Source organism: Schistocerca americana, chromosome X, assembly GCF_021461395.2.
Source record: "Schistocerca americana isolate TAMUIC-IGC-003095 chromosome X, iqSchAmer2.1, whole genome shotgun sequence".
Classification (NCBI taxonomy): Eukaryota; Metazoa; Arthropoda; class Insecta; order Orthoptera; family Acrididae; genus Schistocerca; species Schistocerca americana.
Genome location: NC_060130.1, coordinates 802,157,609 through 802,184,008, shown reverse-complemented (window position 1 = coordinate 802,184,008; position 26,400 = coordinate 802,157,609). Strand labels below are relative to the sequence as shown.

Here is a 26,400-nt window from a genome sequence, read left to right as displayed (position 1 = left end):
TTGTGCTTCGATAACAATCCGATTAGGTTCTGGCTTCGAATCCCTGTCCAACACAAAGCTTTACCTCACTGCATTTCAAGTAAGTTACTTGTGAAGAAGCAGTATTTAACATCTCTCGTAGTTCGTTAACAGTGACAATAGATGCTGGGTAGGAATTCGCGTCCGTTAAAAATGTTTACGTTATGTAATTTAAAGTTGATATTTGCTAACTGATACTGTCCAAAAATGAGGTATATCACTCTCTTTATGCCTAGTCAGGAATGTCTGTTAATTTCCGTGAGCCACGAAATCTTAGCCTGCATGATTTGTTCAAATGGCTCCGAGCACTATGGCACTCAACATCTGAGGTCATCAGTCCCCTAGAACCTACAACCTAACTAATCTAAGGACATCACACACATCTATGCCCGAGGAGGGATTCGAACCTACGACCGTAGCAGTCACGCGGTTCCGGACTGAAGTGCCTAGAACCGCACGGCCACCGCCGCCTAGCCTGCATGACCTGTGTTTGAATCCATATGCTGAACGAGGCGGTTCGTTGTGTTATTTGAAATTCATACATATTCTCAACTAGCTGCTAGTGAATAACGTAAATTTTTAATGACATTTTGTGTTAAATAACAAGTATGGAATGTTACTTTGAAGAGGAAGTCATGAATACTACGAACTTACTACGTGCATTACCTATCTGACGTAATAATGAGAGTGCTAATATTTCAGGTATGTCATTTATTGCAATAAATGTGAGCTTACAAGCCTTAAGGAGAGTCTTATCTGTGATGAGGTGTTCCCTGATATTTGTAGTATCGTGGTATTACTTTACATCTTGAGTTATTGCGATACAGAGTAGTGTTTTCTAGTGGTGATTTGTTGGAACCATTTTCAATAGTCAAACGACTGTACCAAGGAGCGATTAGATGACCTGCTAGACAGCTGTGTTATATAGGTCGCATGGGAATCAGGTGAAATGCAATTCAGGTCGTTCGGATACTTTTGAGCGCGACTGTACATAAAATCAGAAGTTAAATATCAAATGTTTTCACCAATAGCGAAATGCTGGAACCTTAATTGACGATAGAATTGTTTTTGCCTGACTGGGATTCGAAACCAGCATCTAGCACCGTCGTTTTCTAGCCAGGAACAGACGATAAATAGCTATTGTTGGTTCACCAGTAGCGAGATGGGCACATGTTTAGCTAGACATCAGGCGACGAAAAGCTCTGTGCTGAATAGAATTCAAACCCCGCACACGTGGTCATGAAGAAACTTAAACTATCGAATTCTTTTCCAATAATAGCTAGGAATGGCATGTTTGTACTTTCAATGATGTGATGGAAAATACTCTGCTGGCTCGAAGTTGAATCCACAACATGTCGTCATTGGTGATCACAACGAACACAACGTCAAACTCAAATCCGTTTTCACCAGTAGGATAGAGAGGAACGTTTGAACTTGAAAAGATGTAAGGAAATGTTTGATCTTGTAATTTTGTGATAAAAAGCTCATCATGTGGCTGTGAGTTGAAACGAACACGATACAGCTGACAACGCACGAAGAGACGTTAAAATGCAACTATTTTTCACCAGTAGTTCGGAGTGCACATGCTAGGGCTTGAAATGAAATAATGAATATTTTGTGCTGATCAGGATTCGAAATCAGATAGGTGCCTTTCGAGGACGCCTAGAAGAGTTTGCAGTCTTCGGGAACTCAGTGAAATCGAATTCTAATCCCAGTCCAGCACCACAATTTTCAACGTCTCAGTTTCAGATAAAGTAAGAGCCTTGTGAACTTACATGGCCATTAGTTCATTAAATGAAATACGTTTTCTATTTTACGACGGCTTGCTGGTGACAGAGTCTCTGCCTGACGAGGTTTCTCCATCTGTCACAGCTCAAACGAATGCCCAGTCGGCAGCGAAGGGATATTATCTTTACTGCGGATATTGAACTACGGAGCTTACTGGCGTTCTGCACTTGGCGTTACTATGGATGAAGGAGAGCTACTTGTGTGTGTTAAAAATCTACGCCTGACGTGATATGTGAACCTACACGTTTTACACATCAATACAAGATTAATCCACCAGACCACAGAACCCCTTGCCAAGCACAGAATTATGAATTGCAGAGTATTCATTTAGATGTAGACGCAGATGTCAAGGGACGCGTAACAGGAAGGAGGGCGGGATCTGGGAATGGATAGAAGTGCAGAAGTGCAAAATATAACCGTGAAATGCTTGCAAATTATTTCTTACTTAGATGTGTGCCACAGTTCGTTTTATCTTAGGACCGAGAGATAAGGAAGGACTCTTCTCAGAACGAAGAATGGGCTATAGGGAAGGGGAGATCAAAAATACGGTTTCATAGGTGGTGAGAGGAATGATAGAGAGTAAAGACAGCAGCAATTAAAAGAGAAAATGTAGCCTCATTGGAAACCGCTAGATTTGTTTACAAAGTTTTGGGGGAGTATAATAGAAGGGCGTTTGCGGCGATAGTGTCAGAGAGAGAGTGTGTGAGAGAGAGAGAATAGAAGAGATATTAACAACGGGTAAACATAAATGTTCAAATGTGTGTGAAATCTTATGGGACTTCACTGCTAAGGTCATCAGTCCCCAATCTTACACAGTACTTAACCTTAATTATGCTAATGACAAACATACACACCTATGCCCGAGAGAGATCTTGAACCTCCGCCGGGACCAGCCTCACAGTGCATGACTTCGGCGCCTTAGACCGCTCGGCTAATCCCGGGCGGCGAGTAAACTAATATGAAATCGTCGTCGTATTGTGTGGAGGACGGAGGATGTATTCATGGATGGAGGGAAAGAGAGAGACGTATTTTAAATAACAAAAACTACTGTGACAGAGTCCATCTACGCTGATTAGTTTGTAAGTATGTAGACAGGGTATAAATGAAATCAAAATAGAATACTTAACAAACTGTATATTCAAAAGAAACCCACTTGAATTAAAAGGGCAATTCAAAGGAAAGCTAACCCATATTGTATCTTTTCTGTTGCCACGCGATCTTCCACTAGCTCCCAATGAGGAAACATGACGAAAAAGAAGACATAACAAAACATTTTAAGAACTCTAATATTTTATCAAGAATCCTCATTATTTTGTGCTTCTATCACGCGTCTTAGCATAGAATGCATAAGCCGTCGGACGTAACGGCCTTAAGAAACAACTTCCTCCCAGGCTTCCAGGACGCAGTCCCAAAGAGCGTCCGCAGTAGTTGGTTGGTTTCGTGGCCAGTTCTCTGGCGACCTCAGCCCACATGTTTTCCATGGAGTTCATATCAGCCGCCCGTGGCGGAGAGTCGATGACGTTGACGCCAATTGTGGAGAGCCGCTGCTGAACAAATGCAGACTTGTGAATGGGAGAATGGTCCTCTTCCAATGTGACGTCCCCTTCTGCGTACAGCGTTCGCACTGACGGAAGCATCACGTTTTCCAACATGTGGGCATACTGCGCGCTGTCCAGAGTTCCTTCTATCCTGTGAAGAATTCCCGCCCCTCTCGCAGAACTCCAACCCCAGCAGCTAACAGATAGCCGGCCACTTCTTCTCGTCGTGCTTACATATTCGCGTCGATGGCGAGTCCCTTGCGGCCTGAAAACGATTCGTGGACCGTCGTTATTGGTGGAAAACACCTTCTCATCAGTGAAAATGACGTTGTCCCACGACGCCCTCAGATGGAGCTCCGCAAATGCTAGCCGGTATAAAACGTTGTCTTCGCTGAGCTCTTGTTTCACGGCGGATCGTCGTGCATGCAGTCCAGCGTCCCTCAGCCTTCGGCGAATCGTGTCACTGGAGCCGGAGAAGTTGGTCTCCCGCCGTAACTGCTTCGCGTTCAGAAAGGGATTTTCTCTGCTCCTAGACACTAGGTCCCTGTCTTCCTGCTGTGAGATCACTCTCTTCCTGCCTGAGCCAGGAGCCCTGTTGGTGGTGCCTCTTTCAAGGCAGATCCTCCACCATCTCGTTGCAGTGGTATGTGGTACGCCGTACCGTCTGCCAGCTTCTCTGATGGAACATCCTCCTTCCTCAGTGAGAGCGACGACTCTACCTCGGCCGGCCGCAGTGGCCGAGCGGTTCTAGGCGCTTCAGTCTGGAACCGCGCGACCGCTACGGTCACAGGTTCGAATCCTGCCTCGGGCATGGATGTGTGTCATGTCCTAAGGTTAGTTAGGTTTAAGTAGTTCTAAGTTCTAGGGGACTGATGACCTCAGATGTTAAGTCCCATAGTGCTCAGAGCCATTTGAACCATTTTTTGACTCTACCTCGAATAGACATCTCCCAGTGAGCCATTACGGCAGACAGCCTGATGTGTATTTTTTTTTTTTTCCTTTATTGTATTTCAATTCCCCATCGGGGCGGGCTGGCAGCAGCATATGCGCTGCTCTTCAGCCGAAAGACATAGAACAAAACAATAGAAGACATTTAAAAACAGCAAAGGAGAGAAGAAGGCGAACATAGATATAAAAAGGGAGAACATCATGGAAGGCAATAGACAAAGAAAAAAACGGGGTGACTGTAAAATGGAGATAAAAAACTGTTTAAAAGTAGCACACACAAAAAGCCACACACTGCGACGATTAAAAGAACACAAGGCACAGTATGACTGGAGCATAAAGGTGTTGACGGATGGCATAGCACACAACGTAACACTGACGGCGAACCTCAACAGACAGCCTGATGTGTATTTCTGTTTGCCGCTCCAGGAGAGGAGGTAAACATATTTACGTCAAATGGAGCTGCAGAGGCAGAGGCATGCGGCGCAGCCGTGCTGGCTCGTCCCGGGCTGTTGGCCCACCAACGCCACCGCCAGGTCGCTCACTTCCGTCTCGCCTCGGCCAGCCTGGCTGGCCCGTAGCTCGCAAGCCGCGGCTAGTACAGACCCGGGCCGCATGGCCACGATCACTGCTTGAAGGATCAAAAGTTACACCTAATCTACCCAAGTCTGTAGTACAAACTAACGCAGCTACAGCTATTATACTATAACATGTGCAGGCACACCTACAGTTGACGATTTATTCAAATATTTGACGAACAATATATTCAAAAATACATTCATTTTAAACATTGCTACCACAAAATATTTCACCTAGCTAGCAATAGCATGACGCAGGAAACTATGCTTTCTTGTAAGCGCTGTGCATTAGATGTAGCCTTAAGAAAACCTGTATTCAACCACGACAACTAATCGGAATGTAAAAGTAAACAGGTTTGGCGGCAGCTTCCCCAAATAATAGTATATACTTAGTATATACTACACGTTTTGTGCACTTATAACATGTACTCAGTGTCTCTGAAACAACACGTGCTGCACGACGGAAATTACTTTCTGCTGAGGCACTTTATTTACATCTCAATGATACACGACTACTAGAGAACATTGCTCTTTACGGCAGTCAATCCACTTGTAAATTAACATCATGATATCGCAGATATTAGGCAACACGTTACTAGGGATGAGTAAGGCCTTAAGTTTTGCAACTAAACATGCTACTCCTAGCTACTACTGAATATGAAGTTGATTATTAACGTGTCTTCATAACCATGTGTGCAGCGTTCGACTCTCAGTCAGCATGGACGTTTTCGTCACCTTATTTCTAGTTAAACGTGTGCACATCTCGCTGATGGTGGACCAACATTGGACATTTCTCGTCTGTTCATGATTAGACAACGGCAGCGTAGGCGCCGGGTTCGAATCCCGGTCAGGCAATACAACTTCAGTCGTCATTTAAGGTTCCAACCCCACTACTGGTGACAAACTGTGATATCTACATTCTGGTTTTACGTACTTATTCAACAATCCGATTAGGTGCTGGGTTCGCATTCTTGTCCCCAGCATTACATGATGGCATTTCAATTTTAAACATGTGCATCCTTTATTCCTTGACAATGCAACACTATACAACGTCTTTCGAGGTTAATTACCGAGAAGGTAATTGTCATGTTAGGGTTCCTGCTTTCGTACAAACATTATCGTCATTTACGTTCAAGTTGAGAATTGATAACTGATACTGGTGCAAACGTCAATATTTGATGTCTCTTTCTGCCTAGTGATCGAGTCTCGATAAGGCACAAAGCTTTGCTTGGTTAACAATGGCTTTACGTTCTGGGTTTGCATCCGAATCCAGAACGAAGACGTTGGTCATGTCATTTAAAGTACAACTTCGTGCACAAGTAACTGTTAATGAGTAATGCGAACAATGATATTACTTGTGATTCGCTGTTAATGTTGGGATTTCCGTAGAGTGGTTGCCGCCATTAATCACGTTTTCTTTTAACTGCTTAGTATTACATAAAGTTGATGCGAAACCACTCCCCGTTGAACGTTGAACGACGTTCAGCATGTGTTGGGTAAACCTTTTAGACAGCAAAGAACTTGTTTCCAATTTCCATACAACTTTATAAATCCATATACTGTCTCAAATATTTAATTGTGCCTAAGGATTACTGAACGATTTATGTGACAAAACTAGTTGTCCCATAACATTTGAAATGTCACTTATTGTAATTAAGTTTACTTTACAAACGTTAAGGACTGTCTGATCTCGTCTGTACTGTCGTGGTGTTACTTTACATCTGGACGGACTGTCATAAAGACCGGTGTTCTCTAGTAATCTCTAGTGGTACCCATTGTGTATCTTACAACGACTGTACTGTGGAGGGTTGCGACTATGTGCAACACAGACATGCAATGTTGGTTGCAAACATTCACGTACAGCCTACACGTTGGAATTCAGGCGTGATCCACTTTTTTTGCTGTCGAGTGTACGTGTCTCACTGTAACAACCGAAATAAAATGTTCAAACGTACCTACGTTCTGTATTTTAATTTACAAAACCTACCTGTTACCAACTGCTCGTCTAAAATTGTGAGCCATATGTTTGGGACTATTACAGCGCCATCTATCACAAAGCAAAAAACGTGGACCAACTAAAACATTCATATTTCTTTATGTACTACACGAATATGTAATAAAAAATGGGGGTTCCTATTTTAAAAAAAAAACGCAGTTGATATCCGTTTGACCTATGGCAGCGCCATCTAGCGGGCCAACCATAGCGCCATCTGGTTTCCCCCTCCAAGCTAGACAAGTTTCGTTCTTTGTAGTTTTTTCGTTTGACGCTTATTTCGTGAGATATTTGGCCTGGTCACGATCGATGGACCACCCTGTATATGTATACATACGTTTGTCAGGTAGACCTGTGAAGGTTGGAAGTATCTCCAAATTCCCTTCCCAGATTAACACCTCATAAATACAGCCGGCAGGAGGTAGATTAGCAGCATTCGATGAGTGGCCTCTTGCTACTAAGCAGTGACCGATCAGATAAGTAAAGGGAGGTTCTTTTACACCAGTAATGGTGATGCAACACAATGTTTCCATTGTGGTGGTGGTTTGAAGCATTGGCATGAAAAGGATGATTTACGGACAGCACACACTCTATGTTTCTCCAGATGTATGTTTCTGATTCATGTAAAGGGGACTGAATTTATGGATACTATCTATTGAACGAAAAATGCGATAATTACAGCAAATGATGTGTCATATATTAAATTTTGTGGCGGCGTTCGTAGCGACAAACAATTCGCTGTGGAAACGGCTTACGAAGTCACCGCCACACTTTTAATAGCGGGCCGACCGGTCCGCTGGAACAGTGAACAGAAAGATGAAAACCCAAACACTCTAATTAAATAAAAGTCGGTACTTATCTTTATTAACGAAGATACAGAAACACAGTAGTGAACTCCGTGTCTACAGAAATCTGTCTAGTTCGAGTCGGAGCGGCTAGGTCAACGTCGGCTGACGACAAACAACAACTCTGCTGCGATGAACACACAACTGACTAGCAAGTACACAATTCGGTGGCGAGTATACAACTGAGCGGCGAATACAGAACTGTCCTAGCGCTCGCGACTCCAGCGCTTAAGAAACCAGAAGCCAGCGGTGGCGCGCGCAGACTTGCGGCGATTTCCTGTCTCGCTGGCGCTGCTTATGCGGACGGCGTCCGGACTTTGATGCTGCCAACCTTTTGGCAGCGGGCTCGGGTGGCATTACTGGCTAGGATATAACATTAAACTTGAGGCAGATATTCTAAACAAAGCGGTGTCACCTGAGAAACACATGACTGAGGGTAGTCGTCTATGTAAAATTTGCTTTCAGGACGAGATGACTGCAGTATTCCACCCATGTGCAAACGTTACTGTCTGCGCGTAATATGCACTATCCATTCCCTCCTGTGTTGCATTTTGGGAGCCTATGGCATCTACAGTTAGAGTATCCGTCCAACATAATTAAGACAGTATGAGCAAACATTCATTGTGCTTGCAAAGTGTATGATGTCTCACGGTAAATGGTAAGCAGTTTCATTTATTTCCAAGACATAGAATCAGATTCTGTCTTTTGATATGTTACATCTATCATTATCAGCGTGTTTGATCGCATGTTTATGAACTGTTCCTTTTGTTCTGCAGTTTAAGTGATGTATCATAATAAAGCGTATTATTCCTTGCTTTCCTAATAGTGTGTGTGGTATAGTTGAGTACAGCTTTTCTTATCATTTACGCAATCCATATTGTTCTAAAATGCATCTGCACAAAGTGACTACCCAATTTACTTGTCTAGATACCGCTGCAACATAAACGTTACATTTTCTGTCGTGTTTTATAATATTATGCCATATTATTGGAACTTCATAGTTGTGGAAAATAACACAGCTCTAACGCTTTTAGATAGCCTTGCCACCATAGTTCTTACTTTTAACTAGTGTATTGTACATAGCCTTCAGTAGGCCTGTGTTACTTGAAATAATGGCAATAATTGTTAATCAGCAGCATCAGTTATATTTTTTATAGTGACTAACAAAATGCATTTCGTTTATCCCTCCTAAAATGGTACTTGAGAAGAATTTAAATGTGAAAATATTCAATCTGAGCGTCTGTTTTTAGTTACTGTCTATTTTTTTTCGTGCTTGTCTGTTTAGCGTAATATTTTAGCTGACACATATTTTTCTGCAGTTATAGACCTGGTAATGTTGGTTTTATGACACTGAATTCTTAGGCCCAACTTCTAAAATGTCACCTGTTATTAGACATGGAACACTAGCACTAAAGTATATACTTCAGAATTTTGGGCGCTAATTTGGTGAATATGTGTATATGTGAAATTTAACTTGGCTTTCTCTTACACTGCAGACGTATTTTTGCAGTATTGTGACTTCACATTAATTGATTTGAATATTATACCGCTTTTTCATGTTTTTATCACAACTAGGCTCTCGATAATTGATTTTTTGCGCTTTGTACATATTTTGCAGATCTTTTAGAACACTTTAAAATCTTAGATACTGAAAATAATTAATTTATAACTCTGTTGTGTTTTTTTAACAGTGAAGCTACCTGCCAGTGACAGTGAGAATTACTCATCGGTCAAAGAACCAATTATCCACTTTTCTACAGTGCATCCACCTACTGGTGGCAGTAATAACATCAAATAAATTTTGGTACAAAGATCGAAATTAACTCGTTTTCTGTAGTGCAACCATTTGCTCGTGACAGAGGCAGATAGAATTGAAGAAACTAATTTATTTTACAAAATAAGCTCACAGGCCTTCAAGGTAACCTCCATTGGTGCTTATGACAGCTCCCCAATGTTTTGGCAACGTGTGTATTCCGGATAGGTCACCTTCATTGTTGAGCTGTCTGATTACACATGTCACCTTATAGGAAGCTACATCAGTTGTAGCAAAACGTTTTACACGGATTTGTTCCTTCGACTGCAAAAAAAAAAAAAAAAAAAAAAGGTCTGGTGGGTTCATAAGGACTGTATGGTGCCTGGGGAAGTATTTCCCACCCATATGTAGTAGTTGCAATATTTTACTATGTTACATGCGTGATCTTGCATTATTGTGCAAAATGAGAGCAGCAGTTGCAAACATGTCAGGCCTTCTTTGACGAATTTTTGGATGCAAAGCGTTTTGGAGACACAAATTCTAGTACGGTACATGCCTGTTACAGACTTCCCCTGGGGCATTGTATTTGTAGCTATGATTCAGTTCGTGTCATATGCAAAGATCATCATCAGTTTCACGTTTGATTGTTGATGGCGGAATTTTTTCGTGCGTGGGGAGTCAGAAGTTTTCCATTGTGACTACTGAGACTTCAGTTATGATTCAAAGTCTTGTATTCAGGTTTCATCAAATGCAACACTCTTTTTCAGAAATTATTCTGCTTCTGTTGGATATCTTCGAAGCAATCCTCTTGTGATTGTTTTGCGAGCTGCTTTCTGCTCTGCACTCAGATCATGCAGAATCCATCTGGTAACAACGTTTCTCATGTTTAACTTATCGTCCATGATTCTGTAAACTGAAGTGACAGACATTGTGGTCTCATGTGCGATTTCCTCACCTGTTTTTCGTCCATTCCCTCTCAAAATGTCGTTAACAATGACGTGAAACATGTACTCTATTGCAGTTGATGCCCATCCATTTCTTGGGTTGTCCTCAGTGCTTGCCCAACCTTAGAGAACCTTTACTCAACCTTAATGGAAACGAGCAGACCATCGTGATAGTGTGCTACGATCGACTACACTATTTCCACACACCTCTCTCAAAGCATTGTAAATTACTGCTGGGTTCTTTCCACGTAGGGGTTCGATTTTGATGTAGGAGTACCGGTCACTACGTATAAGCCGACCTGACTCGGTTTCAGCTTCCATTTTAAGACTGAATAACTCATGAGTGGACGGCACGTTAGCCGAAGAACCACAGGAGATTCTGAGCAGATGGCAAGAATACATAGAATTTCTGTGTATCGTGGATTAAATATCAGGCGGTATCAAGGATGAGGAGGAGGAATACGTGCCAGAAGATGGAAAGTGGTGCAGCATTTTGGGAACAGAAGTATAAAAGGCGCTGAAGGAGATGAAGAAACGAAAGGCGTTGCCAACAGAAGCGTTGAAGAGTTTGGAAACAGGGGAAGGGAGGAAATCTGTCTCTGTAATTAGATATACAACAAAGGGGAATGGTTTGATGACTTTTTTGCAACGGTAATGATATCTGTTGATAAAAAGAGAAATACCGAAAAATATGAAGAACATAGTGTACCAGCCTTATTTGTCCTGCAGTTAAAGTATTACTGAGAGTGCTGAGTAAAAGGCTGTCTGGCTAGTTGGATGTTTCGATTGGGGAGGAACTCTTCGTATCTATAAGGAGAAAAGTAACAAGAGATGCTATTGGCGTGTTAAGAATCAAAGAGGAAAGATGTATTGAGAGAGGTCGAGAAAGTTACGTTGTTTTTATTGATTTGGAAAAAGCTTTCGACGGGGTTTAATCGAACGACCTGATGAATATTTCGAAGAGGAAAGGAGTGGATTGGAAGGACATATGTCTGGCTCAGGATCTAGATTTACAACAGAGAATAAGCATAAGGAGTGTAAATGAAATGTTGGAAGAAAGCAAAACTGGAAGGGGGTTTAGACAAGGTTGTGTCCCTCCCCTTTGTAGTTATACCGGGAAGAGATTATTGCGATAGGTTTAGATGGGAAAAGAGGAGTATGTATTGGTGGAAAGAGAACAGATTATATAAGATTTGCTGATGACGTGGAATTAGGGAACGAACTGTAAATGAAATGCTAAAAGGTCTGAACGAGATTGTGTGGAGCATGGGACGACAATCAATATAGCAAAAATAAAGAGTATGGTGATCGGAACAGGAAGCAGGCTCGCAGATATTAAGATAGGACAAGTTATTATTAGCCAAACGAGAGCATTTAAATACACTACTGCCCATTAAAATTGCTACACCACGGAGATGACGTGCTACAGACGCGAAATTTAACCGACAGGATGAAGATGCTAAGATATGCAAATAATTAGCTTTGCAGAGCATTCACACAAGGTTGGCGCCGGTGGCGACACCTACAACGTGCTGACATGAGGAAAGTTTCCAATAGATTTCTCATACACAAACAGCAGTTAACCGGCTTTGTGTGGTGAAGCGTTGTTGTGATGCCTCTTGTAAGGAGGAGAAATGCGTACCATCACGTTTCCGACTTTGATAAAGGTCGGATCGTAGCCTGTCACAATTGCGGTTTATCGTATCGTGACACTGCTGCTCGCGTTGGTCGAGATCCAATGACTGTTAGCAGAATACGGAATCGGTGGGTTCAGGAGGGTAATACGGAACGCCATTCTGGATCCCAACGACCTCGTATCACTAGCAGTAGAGATGACAGGCATCTTATCCGCATGGCTGTAACGGATCGTGCAGCCACGTCCCGATCCCTGAGTCAACAGACAGGGATGTTTGCAAGACAACAACCATCTGCACGTATAGTTCGACGACGTTTGCAGCAGCATGGACTATCAGCTCGGAGACCATGGCTTCGTTTACCCTTGACGCTGCATCACAGACAGGAGCGCCTGCAATGATGTACTCAACGACGAACCTGGGTGCACGAATGGCAAAACGCCATTTTTTCGGATGAATCCAGGTTCTGTTTACAGCATCATGATGGTCGCATCCGTGTTTGGCGTCATCGCGGTTAACGCACATTGGAAGCGTGTATTCGTCATCGCCACACTTGCGTATCACCCGGCCAGTGTATCACACGTCTCGGTCACCTCTTGTTCGCATTGACGGCACTTTGAACAGTGGACGTTACATTTCAGATGTGTTACGACCCGTGGCTCTACTCTTCATTCGATCCCTGCGAAACCGTACATTTCAGCAGGATAATGCACGACCGCATGTTGCGGGTCCTGTACGGGCCTTTCTGGATACATAAAATGTTCGACTGCTGCCCTGGCCAGCACATTCTCCAGATCTCTCACCAATCGGAAACGCCTGGTCAGTGGTGGCCGAGCAACTGGCTCGTCACAATACGCCCGTCACTACTCTTGATGAACTGTGGTTTCGTGTTGAAGCTGCATGGGCAGCTGTACCTGTACACGCCATCCAAGCTCTGTTTGACTCAATGCCCAGGCGTATCAAGGCCGTTATTAGGGCCAGAGGTGGTTGTTCTGGGTACTGATTCCTCACGATCTGTGCGCCCAAACTGCGTGAAAATGTAATCACATGTGAGTTCTAGTATAATATATTTGTCCAATGAATACCCGTTTATCATCTGCATTTCTTCTTGGTGTAGCAGTTTTAATGGCCAGTAGTGTATATAGCCAGCGAGTTGCTGGAGGACCTTCAGTTCAACGTGGTCTCCACCTGCATTGCAAGTTGAAATTTTTTGCGTATGAAAATCGTCGTCAGAGGTAAAATAAGCGATACATGGCAGGAAAAGAACCTTGGACCAACCGAAAAATGAACCCAGGGCCTTTGGATATGCAGCCTTACGGTTACCCTTTTAAACACTAAGCCACGCTCAGGTTTTCCTATGCATGGAAAATATTCTAATATTGCGGCCTCATCCTCTTGACCACATTTCCCCATGCCCTTGCTGCAGCCATAAAGTATGGATTCGAGTCTCGCTGTTTACAGTTGGTCGACAAAACTCACGCTTACGGAAACATGAGCATTTTAGCTGAGAAGTATGAACAGTGTAGCATTTTTTTTTTGAGACGTGCGTTTGTGTGCAAGGTGTTCCTGGGCCAGAAGTACGGCTACCGGCCGATCCCGACGTACATCATCTCATCGGAACTGCAGATGCTGCGGGACGAGTTGGCCAACACGGGGAACGACGTATCACTGCTGGACACGTGGTACCGTAAGGACAGCAACGCCGTGCCGCCAGTCTCTGTGCTGCAGCCCATCTCTTCCATACTCATCAACTTCAACAACAAGGTCAACAACCTGCTCATTCTCCTCCTGGCGAAAGCTGGCTGCCAGTGCTGTTTCTCAATTCATACAACAAATACGTTAAATTACTCGGACGCAATACAGGAACTACACGGTTCTCCGTGCACGCAATGTGTTTTTTAGTTGAGGTTTTATTTTTTGTAGCAGAATATCCATTTATTACAAATAAAACAGAAATATAAAATGAAGCATACTGGCAGATTAAAACTGTGTGCCCAACCAGGGCTTGTACGTAGGACCTTTGCCTTTCGTGAGCAAGTGCTTTAGCAACTGAGCTACCCAAGAACGAGTCAGAACTCATCCTTACAGCTTTCCTTCCGCCCGGCCATCATCTTCTACTTGCCGAACTTCAGGCTTGAGACCTGGCCGGCACACAATTTCAGTCTGCCAAGATGTTTCATGTCAGCACTGCAGAGTGAAAATTCGTTCTAGAGAAATATCTAATGCTCAAAAAACGTTTTGCATCACTATCATTATTTACATTTTTTTGTAATCGGAAAATCCAAACATGCAGTTCTTTAGAGCGTGCCGTGTCCCCATTCGTTAACGGGACAATGTGCATTCAATCTGTACGCGATCGTGTTCAAAGTCTTGGATATCGGAAGGATTCTTCAACATATCTTTTTGACGCAACGAAGTAATTAACATTGACCCAGTGGGGACTAAGTGAAAATAACTGATCTATTTGGCTAAACAGGAAGTGGGTTTTCGAACGTAGTGAGACTAACGAGGCCCCAAGTAATTGCCGTAAGCGAAATAAACAGTGTTTAAATTGAATCATTTTTATCATTACTGAACAGTCGTTGAACATAGCTCCCTATTATTATAGGATGTAGAGCACAGAATGGTTGGAGGCACGCGGTTTTATGGGCTATCTACCAGTGTGCTTGATAAACGAACACCTTCACTATTCCAATTGCCGTAAACTTGAGTGAACATTTATGAACTGAATTTTACAAGGTGCGAGAGAAGGCAGTTGTCAGGTCTCGGATTTTTATCCTGTTGTAAATTCATGCCCTTTTATATTTACTAAAGTGCAGTTGAAACTACAGATTTATTTTCAAGTTTGTAAAGACTCAGTCACACTTTTCGCGACAATTATCAGCAGGGTGAAGCCCTGCAGTGTGTGGTGTGTACGATTTCTAAGCGTCTGATCGTCGGTGACATGTCCAAATTGCTATAATAATTGGCAGCTTTTCGTGACATCTGAAACACCGTTTTCAAATGGAGAGCGTGTGTGGCTGATAGCCAGTGAGTAAAGACCATATAGTGCCATGAAAGATTCAAATGTGTGTGAATTCCTAAGAGACCAAACTGCATAGGTCATCGGTCTCTAGACTTACACACTGCTTAAACTAACTTATACTAAGAACAATGCACACGCACATGCCTGAGGGAGGACTCGAACCTCCGGCGGGAGGGGCCACGCAGTCCGTGACGTGACGCCTCAAACCGCACGGCCACTCCGCGCGGCGCCATGAAACGTAATGCCACCAAAATTTTATATGAAAACTCTCATACCTTTCTAAATAAAACAAATGTTATTAACACTCTGCGCATTATTTTTCGTGGCTACATATTTACAACCCCCTGCCGCTAGAGGGCTCCGAATTGTAGCTTGTAACATGGCGGTGGGTAACGTAAGTATGTCGCTGCGTGAGAAACAGCGTACTGTAATCAAGTTTCGAATTCGAAGAGTTCGTCCACACACGGAGCACCCTTTTATTCAGCATGGCAATGCTACACCACACACGAGTGCTGCAACATCTGCAACAATCCGACGCCTATAGTTCACAGTCATCCATCATCCTCCATACAGTCCCGATTGGCCTCATCCGCTTTTCATCTGTTTCCAGAACTTAAAGAACACCTCCGAGGACTTCACTTCCTCTGTTACGCCCATCCAGCCTGGATCTCCGCCCCCCCTTCCTTTTATAAATCCCTCCAAATCCTTGAACGCCATGCTCTCCGCCTTGCCTATCGCATCCGTCTCCCTTCCCCCACGCGGATCCTGTATGACCTTATCCCCTTCCCCCACCTCCTCCTCTTCCTCGAAAGGATACGAATCCTATACACCTCCCGTAAACTCGATCCACCTCACCCGCTCGTCTCCCCGATCCTCTCCCACCCCCGCCCGCTGCCGCGCCTGTACTCCCATGTCCCACCCGGTCTCCATCTCTCCACCCTCCTTACCCTCTCCCAAGGTGGCTTCCGCCAGCTCCCCCTCCCTGATGATGTCCTCCTCCCCTGCATCTACCCCTCCTATCAACTTTGATCCTCCCCCCCCTCCTGTGTCCTTTCCTTCAGGCACCCTCTCTCCCCCCCCCCCTTTCCCTTCCCTTCTCTTTCCTTTCCCCCCTCCCTCCTACCCTCTCCTCCGGGCTTCACTCCCCCTTCCTCCCTCCCCCTCTCTCCTTTGCCCATGGCATCTCTGCTCTCCCCTCTCCCATTTCCCCTTCCTCCTCCTCCACCTCCTCTCTTGGCAGGTCCCCGGACTCGTACACGCTGAGTGGACATTCGCGCGCCGGAGATCATCGCCATCAGTGTCTCGTGAGTGCCGTCGTGTTTCGTGTTCAGTGTTCCCGTCATACTCCATCGTTCACCTGTGCCATCGCCATCTTCAGTGTTAGTGCGTCGTGACAACAGTTTGTAGTGAATTCCCGTCAAGTGTGAACGGCTCCGTGTTTGTCTTTATGTGTCTACTGTTTTATTACCCACCGTTATGTCACATTTGTGTATTCTTTCTGTTCTTTCTTTATCTCCTCTACGGCTGAAGAGCGGCGTACCATGCTGCTGACAGCCTGCCTGTTTGTACGGGTTTGAAAATAACAATAAAGAAAAAAAAAAAAAAAAAGGACTTCACTCTCATAGTGATGAAGCGGTGCAAGCAGAGGTGAGGTTTTGGCTCTGTCAACAAATCCAAATATTGTACAATGATGCTATCAACAAAGTGGTTTCTCGTTGGGAGAAATGTGACGACGTCGAGAAATAAATATGTAGACATGAAGAAGAAAAATGTAAACTGTTAATAACGTTTGTTTTATTTAAAAAGCTTTAAAAAGTTCGGATGATTACTTATCAGCGCGCCCTCTTAGGCATGTTATATGAGAATCTTGGACGGATGGAAACAAAACAAATGGCAATTGCGATACACACTACGCGAATCTATACGTTACAGTAACTAAAACGCGAGACTACACCCACTGTTGTGGCGTAACAAGCTAGCTACGCCATACTGAGAAGGGAGCCGAAAGGCACGCGTACACACACGCCGACTGGCGTCAAGTCTGGAACAGGATACGTTATGACTGCTATAAAGAAAATACGTAGCTTTGGAATATACTTAACTTTTAATCACTCCTTGTGATACATCTCTCTTGACTATACAAATGAGACTCGTAAGATACATGCACTGTTACAATTGGCGCCTTGCTAGGTCGTAGCCATGGACTTAGCTGAAGGCTATTCTAACTGTCTCTCGGCAAATGAGAGAAAGGCTTCGTCTGTGTAGTCGCTAGCAAAGTCGTCGTACAACTGGGGAGAGTGCTATTCCGTAACTCGAGACCCGCCTTGTGGTGGCGCTTGGTCTGCGATCACACAGTGGCGACACGCGGGTCCGACATGTACTAAATGGACCGCGGCCGATTTAAGCTACCACCTAGCAAGTGTGGTGTCTGGCGGTGACACCACACCCACTATGTACAAAAACACGCAAGGAATTTAAGAAAAAAATCATGAAGATAAACGTAGGTGTTGAGGTGGATCGTGAGTAGATAGAGGATGAGGAGTCTGATGGGTGGGCAGAACCGTAGTATCAAGAGGAAAAGGGATGGGGGAGATGAAAAGGGAAGAGGGAAAGGGGAGCCCCGATACGGAGTTATTGGAATCTAGTTGGCAGATAGCGTAGGATATATAGAGATGTTCGATGTGGGTGAGGGAGGGGGTGGGAATTTGATGAGCTGGTAAAGGATCCACGTGAGGGAGGGTAAACGGTTGTGGAAAGCAAGGTGGAATGCGTCAGTTCAAGGATTTGTAGGTACTCATAAAAATTAGTGGGAGCTAATACCCATGAAAAATTTGCATAGGAGAGGATGGGTCCTATCAGGATTTGTAGGTGAGAAGGACAGTGGATGGGTGTAATCCTGAAGTTCAGCCAGTTAGTATATTGCAAGCTTTCTGTAAGATAGTTATTAGGTGGCATTTTCCACGTTAATTGCCGGTCGGAGGTTAGTCCAAGATATTTTAGTGTACTAGTTAGCTGAATAGAACGGTTATAAATGTTGAGATAGAAGTGATGGAGGCCGAAGCTACGCGTGGTTCGTATTAGAATTGTTGGCTGGGTTTTGAATGGGGCCGTTGGTTGCCTCAGAAGGTATACTGATTGAGGTGGATTTTGAGGGATCGTTGGAATTTTTGGATTGTAGGGCAGAGGGCGAGGAAAGACGAAAAATTAATGCGGTAACCTCAATTTCGTGTTTTTCACTGTACTAAGTTAGTATGACATTGCCCGAGTAATTCTGTTAAACTGTAAGTGGTAGCCAAAACGTGTAGGATCAGTATTATGTTTTCTCTAAAACACTGAAATGTGTACATGTGTGTGCGAGGTGTAATGTGTCCGCAGAGGGTGCCGAAGCTACAACAGCACGACCAGGCGCTGTGGTGGGACACTTTGGCCCGCATGCAGAAGCTGCTGCGCAAGGCGGCGCATGCGCTCTACAGTGCAGAGAAGATTGACAAGGATACCATGCACAACTACTTCATGTCTGGTTAGTACTGCTTGAGCCTATCATATTATTATTGGTGTTGTTGTTGGAATTACCATGCAGTGACGTTTCTTAAGTTTGCTTGTAGAACGAATTAGGTAATCCAATGGCACTGTGAGGTCATGTAGTGCATTACTGTACAGCTTCACATTACTACGAGGGCAAGCTGAAAAGTTTGTGGCCAGGCACCGATATCAGTGAAATTTGGTTTTTGGTACCAAATGGTGTCTAATAGTTTCCCTATTTTGAATTTAAATTTTTGTCCCTTGTATCTTTTGGATCAGTTTAGAAAGTGTTTGCGAGCTGACTGCTGTGGTTAGCTGTTGGTGAGCATGTTTCCATTGTAGTGTTTCCGCGAAACTGAAGTTTTGCTGTGGCTAAAATGAAAGTACGGCGTGCCTGTATAAAGATGCTTTTATACTCGGGAAAACTGCTGAAATGCACTTAATGTTGAACCAAGCTTTTGGAAACAACGCTTCATGTCAGATCAATAATCACGACAAGTGTAAGCGTTTCTACAAATAACGAACAAGTGAAAGACCTGACTTCAAGATCGTAGATAGACCATCCAAGACCTCTGCAATATCTTGGTAATAAGTTGTGGTGCATTGCAACTTATTCTGTGAGACGCACTGAACACGAGAAGGATTGCTACGAAGTTTGTGACACGACTACTCCAGGGCGATCCATACATTCTTTCAAAGGTTGATGCTGGTAATGAAAGGTGGATTTATGGCTATGACTCCTAAATGAAGCAGTAATCGTTACAATCGAAGAGTCTTTCACCTAACCGAAATAAGCATTAAAAGTGAACAGTTACATAAAGTCCTTGATGATATGTCAGATGATCAATAAAAAGTTCTGTCGTGATGTTCTAAGACGTTTAAGGGCGGGCATGAGGAAAATTCGTCCACAGAAGTAGCATAAGATTTATTTACTTATTTTATGTACACGTCAAGTTCCGTAGGGCCAAATTGAGGAGTAAATCTCCACGGTCATGGAACGTGTCAGTACGTGAAATTACAACTTAAAACTAATAACAGATACGGTTCTAGGCGCTTCAGTCCGGAACCGCGCGACTGCTACGGTCGCAGGTTCGAATCCTGCCTCGGGCATGGATGTGTGTGATGTCCTTAGGTTAGTTAGGTTTAAGTAGTTCTACGTTCTAGGGGACTGATGACCTCAGATGTTATGTCCCATAGAGCTCAGAGCCATTTGAATAACTGATAAAAATAAACGATCATGAACCTGAAAAATGTCAGTCCATAAGTTTAAGTAAACACTATCAGCAATAAATAAGAATCAGCTTAATTTTTCAAGGAACTCCTCGACAGAATAGAAGGAGTGACTCATGAAGAAACTCTTCAGTTTCGATTTGAAAGCGCGTGGATTACTGCTAAGATTTTTGAATTCGAGTGGCAGCTTATTGAAAATGGATGCAGCAGTATACTGCACACCTTTTTGCACAAAAGTTAAGGAAGTCTGATCCAAATGTAGATGATTTCTGCCGACTGTTAACCGAGTGAAAGCTGCTTATTTTTGAGAATTTGCTAGTTGATACCCACATTCATATATGCGTTACACATAGAACCTACTTGGTTTATTTTTTTTAACTTTGTACCGTACATAAACTAGCTTACCTTATTCTTCAGTGTTTCTCATTTTCCTGTTAGCAAATTTCGCAGTCAGTAGGTAAAATTATATTTCAGTCCTTTAACATCTTCTACTGTTGATAAACAGTAGTATTGTATCCTATTACTCCACAGCGACTAGTAAAGAAACAAAGACACAAAAGAAACGCAGGAACCGCGGAACTACATCTTATACAACAATAATCCACAACAGGAAAGCAATTTTCACTCTAGATGGCACGTATCAAAGGTACTGTAAGAAAAATAGGTACACCAGGGGAGGAATGAACGAGTGTAATAGTAGACTTACAAAAATAAATACGGTATCCATTAATTACTTTCTTATTAGTAATCATTAGAACCCTATCCTAATTGATCGAGTTATTACGACTAGCTCGGACAGCACTACAGAATTCCCTGTAAATGTTATCAACTTATGACACATAGTGTAAGGTGGCAGATTGAATGAATGTCAATTTCACACCTTACATGAAATATTTTATATGTCATAACAAGTAGATGAGTATGTCACTTCACATACTTCAGCGTAATGAGCAGATTGGCCTATTAAAATGTGCGGCAAGTAATGCAAACGGATGACACCTGATTCGACGGTATTAGCACACCAAACCCAAATCCTACATGTCAGTTAGCTAAAGGTGAAAAAAGCTGCTGGAGGAAACGTTTTAGTTTAAGGGCAGATGTGAGTTGCGCCGTCACGGACCAAGTACAACGGAGCGCTTTTAAAAAGGGACTGGTGACCCATGGCGAAAGGGACAACGAACGCACTGGGCGATACATCGAAGAGAGCAGGTAGCGGGCCAGTGGGCACGAGATATCCGATTGGCTGGAATAAACTCGAAAGGAGTAGAAAAGGGTGAAATTGCGACGCAGTTTAAAGGTAGGCCCTTTGTGATTGGCAGAGGTAGTTTCCACAAGATGAAAGGAACGTTCCCATTGGTCTGAAAAAGCTGTGACGTGAAACACGGAAGGGCACAGGTGGGGTACAGTTTGCTACGAAAGACACAAGACCGAAAACTTCAGGGACTCTCCTCTGACTAGCATCAAGTGTAGAACAGGGTGCATCACGCTCTGTACGACGCCAAAAGAGGAATTTTGTGTGAACACTGCGTTCACTTCGGGTGACATTCACCGAGAAATTAGCTGAAGAGTCGTTGAGCTCCAACAGCGGAGAAACGAAACAGCCTCATAGTTAATTGTTATTGTGAGAACTGAGAGGGCATTGTAGTATACACGCTGCTCCATCTATGCACGTGTATATCGCCATATTTCCAGACTAGGGATGAGTGCATGTTTTCTCGCCTAACGAGAAACATAGGACAGTTTCTGCTGATAAAATCAGTGAAGATTTTGATTTGCCATTTTTATAGCATTTTCAGAGGGCGAGAGCAGTCCTGCAGCTGACAGCTCATCGCAGCTAAGGTAAATGCCGCTAGAAGAGGCGAAACTTGTTGGTTCACCAGCTTGCGTCCACTGTGAACTCGAGCAACCTTTAGTAATCATTTTCTCATCTTGTCACAAAAACTAACCCTCCTCCGTAGACTTGATTGTCATGCTAAATACACTCCTGGAAACTGAAATAAGAACACCGTGAATTCATTGTCCCAGGAAGGGGAAACTTTATTGACACATTCCTGGGGTCAGATACATCACATGATCACACTGACAGAACCACAGGCACATAGACACAGGCAACAGAGCATGCACAATGTGGGCACTAGTACAGTGTATATCCACCTTTCGCAGCAATGCAGGCTGCTATTCTCCCATGGAGACGATCGGAGAGATGCTGGATGTAGTCCTGTGGAACGGCTTGCCATGCCATTTCCACCTGGCGCCTCAGTTGGACCAGCGTTCGTGCTGGACGTGCAGACCGCGTGAGACGACGCTTCATCCAGTCCCAAACATGCTCAATGGGGGACAGATCCGGAGATCTTGCTGGCCAGGGTAGTTGACTTACACCTTCTAGAGCACGTTGGGTGGCACGGGATACATGCGGACGTGCATTGTCCTGTTGGAACAGCAAGTTCCCTTGCCGGTCTAGGAATGGTAGAACGATGGGTTCGATGACGGTTTGGATGTACCGTGCACTATTCAGTGTCCCCTCGACGATCACCAGTGGTGTACGGCCAGTGTAGGAGATCGCTCCCCACACCATGATGCCGGGTGTTGGCCCTGTGTGCCTCGGTCGTATGCAGTCCTGATTGTGGCGCTCACCTGCACGGCGCCAAACACGCATACGACCATCATTGGCACCAAGGCAGAAGCGACTCTCATCGCTGAAGACGACACGTCTCCATTCGTCCCTCCATTCACGCCTGTCGCGACACCACTGGAGGCGGGCTGCACGATGTTGATGCGTGAGAAGAAGACGACCTAACGGTGTGCGGGACCGTAGCCCAGCTTCATGGAGACGGTTGCGAATGGTCCTCGCCGATACCCCAGGAGCAACAGTGTCCCTAATTTGCTGGGAAGTGGCGGTGCGGTCCCCTACGGCACTGCGTAGGATCCTACAGTCTTGGCGTGCATCCGTGCGTCGCTGCGGTCCGGTCCCAGGTCGACGGGCACGTGCACCTTCCGCCGACCACTGGCGACAACATCGATGTACTGTGGAGACCTCACGCCCCACGTGTTGAGCAATTCGGCGGTACGTCCACCCAGCCTCCCGCATGCCCAATGTACGCTCTCGCTCAAAGTCCGTCAACCGCACATACGGTTCATGTCGACGCTGTCGCGGCATGCTACCAGTGTTAAAGACTGCGATGGAGCTCCGTATGCCACGGCAAACTGGCTGACACTGACGGCGGCGGTGCACAAATGCTGCGCAGCTAGCGCCATTCGACGGCCAAAACCGCGGTTCCTGGTGTGTCCGCTGTGCCGTGCGTGTGATCATTGCTTGTACAGCCCTCTCGCAGTGTCCGGAGCAAGTATGGTGGGTCTGACACACCGGTGTCAATGTGTTCTTTTTTCCATTTCCAGGAGTGTAGTACCGAATTTAGAACCGGAATCGGATGATTTGTTGTAGTATTGGACAACTTCAACTTGTAGAGAACCTTCAATTTAAATTTGATATTGTTGTGTTGAGTGTAATTTCGGCTAAACAGGAAGTAATGCGTAATCTTGACAACTGTCCTAACATTGTCATGTCACAACCTACTTATATGCAAATTCGTGTACTTCTTTGACAATAATTCTGAAATTAAACAAATTGTGTACAGCTAAACACCAATGTGCTCTCTCCTAGAATAAGGATCCATTCCTAACCCCAGTCACTGATTCTAGAGACGCTAATGCATTCACAGGATGTTTTTTCTGATGTCTGACAAACGTGAAAAGGAGTGGAGTGTCAGAATAGTGTATGGTGTGACCAGCGCTCGCTTCTAGCAATGAACTGAAATTGTTACTACTCATTGTAGATTTGGACACCACCGTCTTTCTATTGATCGGTAGGTAGAATACCACGGCTTGTGAATTGCGACAGCCCTCTGTTAATTGTGTGAACTGTGGACAGGGATAAACTGGAGTCATTTGAACTGCGGACAGAGGATTGGCCACCCATTTAGCGTTACCCGAGAGACAGCCGAGAATGTTGGCTGATTGTCTCCCATATTCGCCACCGAAGTAACAACTAAAAGGTCAGTCAACAAGTACATAACTGAAAAACATTAAATCGTCAAAAATAAGTCGTCCAGTTTATTCTTCTTCAGTTCTTTGAACAAAAACTTGAAGCTAACTCTTTTAACAAAACCGAATCGATCGAATACTTTTTTCTTCAAGTCTGACATCCGCTCCCGTAAAAATGCTTCCTTCTCAACAGTTGGCCGCTTCGCACTGTTTGCACTCCTGATTTTCACGTATGTGTCTGCTTGCACCCCAAGAAGAATCCCCGCAAGACGGCAGACAGAAGGATGGGCAGAATAAAACGAACCGTTCAGTTTAGAATGAAAAGCTTCAGAACTTTTCATGGTATGGTTGCAGGTGAGCAAGTGTTCGGTGGATATGTATGTGTCGAAAACATAGTCGGTAAATTTTACTATTGCAGGGGTCTGTTTCAACACGTACTCCCCGTCTTCCCATATCCAGTCGCCAGAGGTAACTGCCATGAAATCATCAGTGAAGCACTCCATTGCCATATCTGGACTCAGTATCAAGAAGATTTTCAAGTAATATCTCTCTGGCGCGCTGCTGAACTGATCATTGCCAACTTCAGTGACTGAATCTGTTGGGTTATTTGTGGTATTGATGGGCAATGATACCACATATAGAACATGATGAGCGGAAATGTGGAACAACTACATGAGTAGTGAGTAAATAAAACTAGGTGGATGAGCAGAACGACGTGTTTCCGAACGTGAGTAAATAATTGTCCGCAGATCACATTTTCGACAGCGAGAGTCGAGGAGCGATTACTGGATTAGTCGATAAGCCGATAAATCGGCTCTGTACGCAGTTTACATGGCAACATAGTGATGTGGAACCCGGTGAACGTAGTACACACGCAACCTAGAATACCATTCGTATTTAACTTCTTTCTATGTACCCAGGCGTGGAGTCGCCCCCCTACCCCTCCCTCCCATCCAATGTGCGGGGGCCCGTATAATTCGCTAACTCTTGCTACGCGGCTAACCCGGCTAACCCGGTATTGCCCCCAATACTGACTTTTACAAGTCGGCATCATTCGGAACACTTCGTGTCGCCTATTCTCTATTTCAGAGACGCTAAAGATGTGATATTGTAGTTGCTGAATTGCTTGACGAAGGGTTGTCATGTTGTCTGTGTGAGCAAACGATTAATTTATTAATAACAGCAACTGCAATTTATTTGAATTTAAATACGTTATACAATACGTGACACTATCAAAAATGTGTACTAAATGCTTTGAATGTTATTTTTCTTCCAATCATTGTGTTGTATCACAACAACCTGGATTTAATTTCATATTCCTTACTACAAATATGTACTGCATTCGAGGATGACTGTCTCTATAATGCGCATTCACGAATCCGTGTAATTTCCGTGTCAAAATTAACACCATAGCAGCTGATCGGTTCGAGTCGCACATGCGCCTGAGTTGTCATTACTAAAAGACAAAATAAAACATTCCCTGTCTCACATCGCCGGCCAGTGTGGCCGAGCGGCTCTAGGCGCTACAGTCTGGAACCGCGCGACCGCTCCGGTCGCAGGTTCGAATCCTGCCTCGGGCATGGATGTGTGTGATGTCCCTAGGTTAGTTAGGTTTAAGTAGTTCTAAGTCTAGGGGATTGATGACCTTAGATGTTAAGTCCCATAGCGCTTAGAGCCATTTGAACCATTTTCTTGTCTCACATCTTGTAATTTTACCCACGATGTAAGCGACCAACTTTACTCAGCTCACGGCCGAATTCACTAACATCAATTAAAATTAGGTACATTTTAAAATATTACTGTCTCTGTGATTATTTTTGTTTGTTACTGAGCAGGAAATAAAGCTCTCAACGTTAGTTGTCGTTTTTCCATTCGTCTGTTAGTTGCTAGATGCATTTTACTTAAAAATACGGCTGAGAGCCGAGGGCCGGTTGAATACTTGATTTGGACTGCTTGCTGCTACAGTTAGACGACCACTGCTCTATGCGATTCTTTCTGCGTCAATGTTGTTGATTAACGAGTGTCGTTGCTTGCAACGTTAAAATGGTTCAAATGGCTCTCGGCACTATGGGACTTAACATCTGACGTCATAAGTCCCCTAGAACTTAGAACTACTTAAACCTAACCAACCTAAGGACATCACACACGTCCATGCCCGAGGCAGGATTCGAACCTGCGACCGTAGCGGTCGCACGGTTCCAGACTGAAGCGCCTAGAACCGCTCGGCCACACATGCCGGCTGCAACTTAAAACATTACACGAGATATCACTATGTACATCTCATGGCACTCGTTCCGTTCAACAGCGAATGCAGCTGGATTTTGAACTTGTCTGTAAGCTATCTCGAATGAAATTATTTAATGACATATCCAAAGACTATTTGATTTGTAAAAGCTCGTATCAGAGCATCTGATCTGAATTATGAAATTCAAAATTATTTTATTCCCCCAATACGCTTTATTATTTCTTTGAGAAACTGTCTTTCTTGTTGGATTTGGAGAACATTATACGTCCACACAACACGGATTTGCCACGACTTAGGTAGT

General features: G+C 44.1%; 1 protein-coding gene across 1 annotated transcript in view; it reads left to right on the top strand.

Moving 5' to 3' along the window:
• LOC124556328 (NACHT and WD repeat domain-containing protein 2) overlaps positions 1-26,400 on the top strand; it is a 314,048-nt gene that overhangs the window by 41,728 nt on the left and 245,920 nt on the right. Inside the window, exons 4-5 of the mRNA XM_047130299.1 lie at positions 13,597-13,800; positions 18,437-18,581. Of these exons, the coding sequence (XP_046986255.1) occupies positions 13,597-13,800; positions 18,437-18,581 (349 nt within the window). The remainder of the gene's footprint in view (positions 1-13,596; positions 13,801-18,436; positions 18,582-26,400) is intronic.